Raw genomic sequence first — 6,898 nt, forward strand, 5'->3', positions numbered from 1 at the left:
ACTTCCTGGATTCCTAGTAGCATAATTAGTTGAAGAATTCTGGGATTTGAAGTCCACAAGTCACAGAAAAGCCAACTTTGCCCACCCCTGATCTGGCACTTATGCTGGGGGCTCAAATAAAGCTAACTTACTTTTAGCTATTAAAATTTAACATTCAGATGTCTAGAATAATTCTTACCCTACCCAATTTATATATATTTGGCTCCCAGGAAAATGCACTGTTACTAATCATCTGAAATGAAATTACAAAAGTTTTCTATGTTCTGAAAATGTTAGTAACTTCTTTGGATCAGTGAAGCATTTAATAGCATTTCACGTTCTCCATATGCTAGTATATTTCAGACTCAATGTAAATACTTAGCTTTGTTAAGTGATGCTGGAGGTGATAGGAACAATGAAAACTTGATCGATGCATTGCTAGTTACAAATTTGTGGCTTACCAAATGCATTGTGTAGAATTTATCAAATTAAGTGAAAACAGGCATTATAGTAAATAATCTCTCTTAAGACAATGCATATTTCATTTACTGCAGCGCTTTTATTTTCCTTTCACAATGAAGTGTTGTTGGGCAATACAATTCTCAACTTCTGGATGACTTACAAATTTTGGTTTTCTACTGTCATATGACAACATTAAGGCAACGTACAAAAATCTTACATAAATTAAACCTGATGATTAAATTTACAGGTGTCAATGCCAACATTGGAGCAACTGAAGTTGAACAATGTTTTGCCCAGTGATGTCTTGCTGGGACAAAGGTGAGCAAGGAAAGAAAAACAGGTTCATAAGGCTTGGACACAATAACATTTCCAATCCTGTTAGGAACAGTGGCAAGACAAAAATGGCCATCCTTTTCACAAACTCTTGCCAGCCTCAACAATAAAGACCTGGAATTCTTAGCGCTTTGTGTAGTGAAGTCTGGTCTTTTGCTACCCTGTACAGATCTAGGCTCAGACCCCATTGCAGCACAGCTGGTTACACTGAGACTACTATCCCAGTTAAACGTTACGTTTGCCAACACTATCCGTACTGTGTCCTAGGCCAGATATGTATAGGGTAGTTATACTGCTATGTACAAAGGGATTTAGTTCAGGGTCTTTATCAGCAACAGGAAGCTATCCTCACAAGATTATTGGAGACAGACTTCCCAATGACAAATGTTTGAAGAGAAGGCTTATTCCAGTTTCATGAGGCTAGCATGAGGCGTATATATTTGCCCAGGCAAATTTATACTGGTGAAAAAACTTAAATGCAGTAAAAACTGCACATTTGCCATAGTCCTTTTAGAAGCATTTACGGTGGACAATAGATGGGCCAGACTCATCATATTCTTGCTTGCTGATCCACATCTGCTGGAAGGTAGAGAGAGATGCAAGAATGGATCCGCCAATCCAGACAGAGTACTTGCGTTCAGGAGGAGCAATAATCTGGAATAGAAGATAAGGGGGTTAAAAGGATATTTCACAGGTTATTCTGCCTTTATTAAAAACAGTTCTGAAGTTTTAGAGAAAAATATCAAAAACCTGCCCTAGGATTACAATGCCATTAACCTCACCTTGATCTTCATTGTACTGGGGGCCAGTGCTGTGATTTCCTTCTGCATTCTGTCTGCAATTCCAGGATACATTGTGGTACCACCAGACAATACTGTGTTGGCATATAGGTCCTTTCTGATATCTACATCACACTTCATGATAGAATTGAAAGTGGTCTCATGAATGCCACAGGACTCCATACCTAGAAGAAAACAGCCATGATTGCACTTGTATGCCAAGTAACTTTTAACTCAATTTGTTCATTTATTCAATAGTAATTAACCATACATTTCTTTGGAGATTGTTTCTATTAATTCAAATGCTTACCTAAGAAAGAAGGCTGGAAAAGGGCTTCGGGACATCTAAACCTCTCGTTTCCAATAGTGATCACCTGGCCATCAGGCAATTCATAGCTCTTTTCCAAGGAGGAAGAGGAAGCAGCAGTAGCCATCTCCTGCTCAAAGTCCAAGGCAACATAACATAACTTCTCTTTTATGTCACGCACAATTTCCCTTTCAGCTGTGGTGGTAAAGCTGTAGCCTCTTTCTGTCAGAATCTTCATGAGGTAGTCTGTGAGATCACGGCCAGCCAAATCAAGTCGCAAGATGGCATGAGGGAGAGCATAACCTTCATAGATGGGCACAGTGTGTGTGACACCATCACCAGAGTCCATTACAATACCAGTGGTACGACCAGAAGCATACAGGGACAACACAGCCTGAATGGCCACATACATGGCTGGAGTGTTGAATGTCTCGAACATGATCTAAACCAAAAGAAAACAATTGTTAAACAATGAACAGTTCTACTCAGTAATGCACACCCATGCTGACATGCAAAGTATTTGATGTGAGAAGAAACCAAAAGAAAGCAAGCAGAAATACAACTGAAACCTGAGAGACTTGAAGGAAGGAAATGCCAGAAGAGTACAGAACCCTGAAAATAACCAAAAAAGAGAAGTTGTAATCTGAAAGAAACGATGAAATGGATGGAAATAATAGATGCAAAAGATGCACCGATGCTGTACCTGTGTCATTTTCTCTCTGTTGGCCTTAGGGTTCAAAGGAGCTTCTGTAAGCAGTACTGGGTGTTCTTCAGGGGCAACACGAAGCTCATTGTAGAAAGTATGATGCCAAATTTTCTCCATATCATCCCAGTTGGTCACAATTCCATGTTCAATGGGATACTTCAGGGTCAGGATACCTCTCTTGCTTTGGGCTTCATCTCCCACATAACTGTCTTTCTGTCCCATACCAACCATGACACCCTGGAAAAAGGGAGAAATGAATTTAGCACATTATAAAGAAAAGGCAAACTCCATCTTTCAATACACTTAATATCTTTGTTATTTTGGTAACTTACCTGGTGGCGAGGGCGTCCAACAATTGATGGAAACACAGCCCGAGGAGCATCATCTCCAGCGAAGCCTGCTTTGCACATTCCAGAACCATTGTCAATGACAAGTGCTGCAATTTCTTCTTCCATTTTGCAGATCTGCTTTCAATTAAAAAAAAGGATCGTTTAGCAATCCATCCCTGCAGCAACAATCTTACATCATCAACAATCAGTGCTTAGATCTGACACTACCACTTTTTACCACTAGAGGCTGCTCTAAATGCCTTTATGTCTGGAACCCCACCCACTTATGCTCCTCACCATGGCTTAAGACCTTACTTCATTTAACTTGCATTGCAGAATCAGCAAGTCCTAATTCCCTCTGAGCTCTTGCCACACCAAAATCCAGTCCTTTTTGCTTATCTATTCATATTAGATGGACTTCAATAAGAACCTCCTTTAAAGCAGTCTTTAACCTCCTATAGTAGCTCCCAACCCCAATGAAGTAAGTTACAGAGGGAGTTTTCTCCCATACAAAAGGCTGCCCTCTTTCCCCTAAACCAAATTTAGCTGACATTCATACTGTGGAAAGCTTCCTTTATACCAATTTTCCCTACTATGTGGGTTCCACGAGGCATTAGGGACATACTAATCTGAAAGGCAAGCCACATTCAGTGCGGATATTGCTCCCAGGAAACCCAATTTCTATTTCACACCTGAACCGAGACGCCAACATTTCACAGGCTTATCCTACCCTTCTGCTAAATAAAACAAAAGCTTGTCCTGCATCGCTCCCTACAGGTATGGCGGCGTTTCAGCCCAGCGTGTGCACTTTTAACGCTGACCCACTGACACAATACGCCCAGCTTCTTCATTATATCGTTCAAACCCGAACCCCACCTTCCCCAAACCACTAACTACCGCCGTTCTTTGATTTCCTTAACCAAGACGCCTCATTTTCCCTCACAAGTCCACCGCTCGACAAAGCAACGACCTTGCTTCCCCCCCCCCGCTCACATCATTTCTCGCATAAAACCTTTTCTCCCCCGCCTCATTTCCCGCCCGATGACGTCAACGAGCCAAACCAGCCAACCGCATCGGAGCCGCTGTTACCAGGCAAACAACTCCGCCCCCTCCCGGCTCACCGCATTCGGGCAACCGTTACGCCCACGAACCGGGAGCTCGTGCCGCCGAATCCCCATAGAACGTTTCTACTTCTTGCTTCCTCCTCCTCCTCTCCCCCCCCACGCCCGCCTCAAGAAAACCGGCACGCGGAGCCTTTTATCGGCTCTCCGCCGCGGCGGCTCGCTCGGTATCCAAAGACGTTTTAAATCAATCAATTGCGCTTCCTCCTCTTTCCCTCAAAGATTTTTAAAAGTTGGCAAGCGCCAAGTCCGATGCCGAAGGCCACCCGAGAGGAAAGGCAAGCCAAGATGGATCACACCTACCTGTTAAAACGGCAGGAGGTTTCGGAAGGGAAAAAAATGAAGGGAGTCGAGCTGCTGCTAGATCCGCTGCCGCCGGCTGAGTGAGACCGTTCCAACGCCAGCCCCGCCCCTTTTATACCCAGGGGGAGCCGGCCCCCTCTCGCCGGCTGAGAACATCGCCATATATGGAGATCTTTCAGATGTGCGGGCTCCCATTGGCTGAAGGGGCCCGGGCCACGTGGGGCAAACGAAGGCGGCTTGGCGACGCCTCTCTGAACCCCGGAATCTGGATGAGTCGCGGGATTGGGGGGGAGGGGCGCTTCTCTTTGCAGAAGACCCCCCCCCCATCGCCGCAGCCCCTTGTTTGGGCTCCATTTGCAGGTGAGGAAGGCGGCGCCGAAGGGGTTCGAAGCAGGGCTGCCCCAATAGAGAAACGGGCGTTCAGGAGTCACTGCATCATTCCCGAGGTTGTTGGGGGGGGGGGGTTGTATTGGGGTACCCGGAGGTTCATATTTCAGGTGTAGGTAGTATGGTGCCCTCCCGCCAGATGTTTCTTGTTTCATTTCCCACCCTCCTTTGCCCTGACCCCTCTTTCTGGAGGTGATGAGTGTACAAAACATCTGGAGTGTACCCGTTTGCCAAACCCCTATCTGTATTATTATTGCATTTGGGATCCTGAGGTTTCATTGTGGCCTGGCTACTGGCCACACAATGAGGGAACTGCAGTGCCAGCAGATATCACACACACACAGGCAAAAGCACACACATGCAGGGTATCTTACTGGGGAACCAAAATCACACATGAATCTTAATTTGATGAGATTGCTTTTGGATTATGGTACTTTTGGCCATCATGAAGAAGTAAGTACTCATATGGCAGTTGGTTTTGTAGCTTGCTTTTAGTGAGGTAGTTCAACACACCTGAGACTCAAAGAAAAAATTAATCTATCCAAGGAACTATCAGTAGGAAAATTACTATTAAGTCCTCTAAATGCCAGAAAATAACTGCCACCGCATCTGTTTCACAACCATCAAGGACAAGAACTTTGTCCTTTTTTATGCAATGGCATTTTTCTCCTGGCCTACTCCTGTGTTTTTTAAAGCTGTTGCTTCATTGGTTGAAATGGCCTCCTAGGCCTACATATTGCCAAATTTGACTGGTACAATACCTCACATCCTGCATTCACAGTAGCGAATATCCCATTTTATTGTTTTCCATAATGTGGGGGTCTTCCATTTGTACTGGATTATAAAACTCCCATAATCCCTCACTGATATAGTCAAAACATCATGCCATTGGAGATTATAGGAGCTGTAGCTTAATGAATCTTGATCAAGTTGGGGAAGGCTGCCTTACATGAATGAAGGCAGCAAGATACTTGTACCTATAGTCACAGCACAATGTTTTTTCTGTTCAAACAGTTGTGATGCACTAATATTTAGACTGTTTTAATATTTTTTTAGGAAATACAGGAAAGGAACATTCGAGAAACAAAGATGCCAAATAAATTCTCATTTTCTCCAAGGCAAAAGAAATAACAATAAATCATATTGAATAGACAGAACCTAATGTGATTACTAAGCAAAACATATGAAACAGGAAACTTGTATCTGCTAGATGGTGAAAAAATGGGAAAAGATTGTGCAGGTCATTAATGGTTAGTGTCCAACATTTGAGAGTTTAGTCCTGTAAATTAGATACTGCCCAAGAATCCTGGTTTATATCATATACAAGTAAGGCCAGTGTTTAAGTATCTTTAGGTATTGTAAAAGATGAGGATGTCCTGTGTGCGTAGATTGGCAGACCATATATATGCAGTGAGTTTTCATGGGTGGGTTTTTCCTATTGTATTGCCTACATTCTGAAATGCTTTTTCCTCTCAAATTGTGAGGTACTTACATCTTTTAGACAGATACCTGTTGGAGCCCTATCTCTTTACCTAGGCCTTCCCTGGATGAATCTTGAATGTTTTGTTTTTCTTTCCCCAAACTATTTAAAGATATTAACATTTAAAATTTTTATTTAATTATAAAATGCTTAAAATAATTGTAGAGGAACAATGAATAATATATATATAAAATAAAAAGTAAACAAACCGTGGTTCATAACACTGCATAATCTGAACAGTACAAAGAATAACAAGTTTTCACCTTTGTTTCAAAGGATTAAATAAGAGGCTGTAGGTTTAACCACAGAAGTTACTGAAATTCAAACAAAATCCAATATCTTTGGAACTATCTTTGCAGGAACCACACAATTATTTTAAAATATTGTGATAAAACAAGTTCAAGGTAACTTAGAAGACACAATCATAATGAACAAGCGATCCTATACATACTGTATTTACTAACATGAGAGTAAGCTGGTAGTCTGCCAAAGAAAAGCATTGTTGTTCCCTTGGCTATGACTTCAATTTTAGATTTTTTACAATATCAACACATTTTGTCTTGCTGAATTCTGCCTAATACTGTCAAAGCATTAGAAATGCAATACAGTTCACCATTATTTCATCTGTGTGAAAGAAAATGTATATGTGAGGTGAAAGATTCACTATTAAAAAAATTTCTAATCATTTGTTTTCTTTTATCCATACTACTTA

The 6,898-nt window shown here is 41.9% G+C and overlaps 1 protein-coding gene and 1 long non-coding RNA gene across 3 annotated transcripts; one reads left to right on the top strand and one right to left on the bottom strand.

Annotated features, from left to right (window-relative positions):
• Window positions 1-518: 518 nt before the first annotated feature.
• ACTG1 (actin gamma 1) lies at window positions 519-4,424 on the bottom strand. 2 transcript variants are annotated; one of them, XM_070740218.1, is made up of 6 exons: window positions 4,320-4,424; window positions 2,899-3,030; window positions 2,564-2,803; window positions 1,864-2,302; window positions 1,557-1,738; window positions 519-1,428 (listed from the first exon to the last, which is right to left on the bottom strand). In XM_070740218.1, exons 2-6 carry the CDS (start codon window positions 3,019-3,021, stop codon window positions 1,285-1,287), a joined length of 1,128 nt encoding a protein of 375 aa, XP_070596319.1. In that variant the 5' UTR covers window positions 3,022-3,030; window positions 4,320-4,424; the 3' UTR covers window positions 519-1,284. The 2 variants fall into 2 exon arrangements, with proteins under 2 accessions (XP_070596319.1, XP_070596320.1); XM_070740219.1 differs by having other exon boundaries at window positions 2,899-3,033; window positions 4,320-4,407.
• Window positions 4,425-4,596: 172 nt separating this feature from the next.
• On the top strand, window positions 4,597-5,863 carry LOC139161293 (uncharacterized). The gene is made up of 2 exons (XR_011558090.1): window positions 4,597-4,679; window positions 5,763-5,863. It is a non-coding gene; the product is annotated as an uncharacterized lncRNA (long non-coding RNA).
• The last annotated feature ends 1,035 nt before the right edge of the window (window positions 5,864-6,898 follow it).

The sequence above is a fragment of the Erythrolamprus reginae genome, chromosome 2, assembly GCF_031021105.1.
Source record: "Erythrolamprus reginae isolate rEryReg1 chromosome 2, rEryReg1.hap1, whole genome shotgun sequence".
Taxonomy (NCBI): domain Eukaryota; kingdom Metazoa; phylum Chordata; class Lepidosauria; order Squamata; family Dipsadidae; genus Erythrolamprus; species Erythrolamprus reginae.

Coding starts and splice junctions, on each gene's coding strand:
- ACTG1 (XM_070740218.1), bottom strand. CDS start 3,021: ATGGAAGAAGAAATTGCAGCACTTGTCATTGACAATGGTTCTGGAATG. Junction 2,804..2,898: donor TTGGACGCCCTCGCCACCAG/GTAAGTTACCAA, acceptor CCCTTTTTCCAG/GGTGTCATGGTTGGTATGGG. Junction 1,739..1,863: donor TTTCCAGCCTTCTTTCTTAG/GTAAGCATTTGA, acceptor GTTTTCTTCTAG/GTATGGAGTCCTGTGGCATT.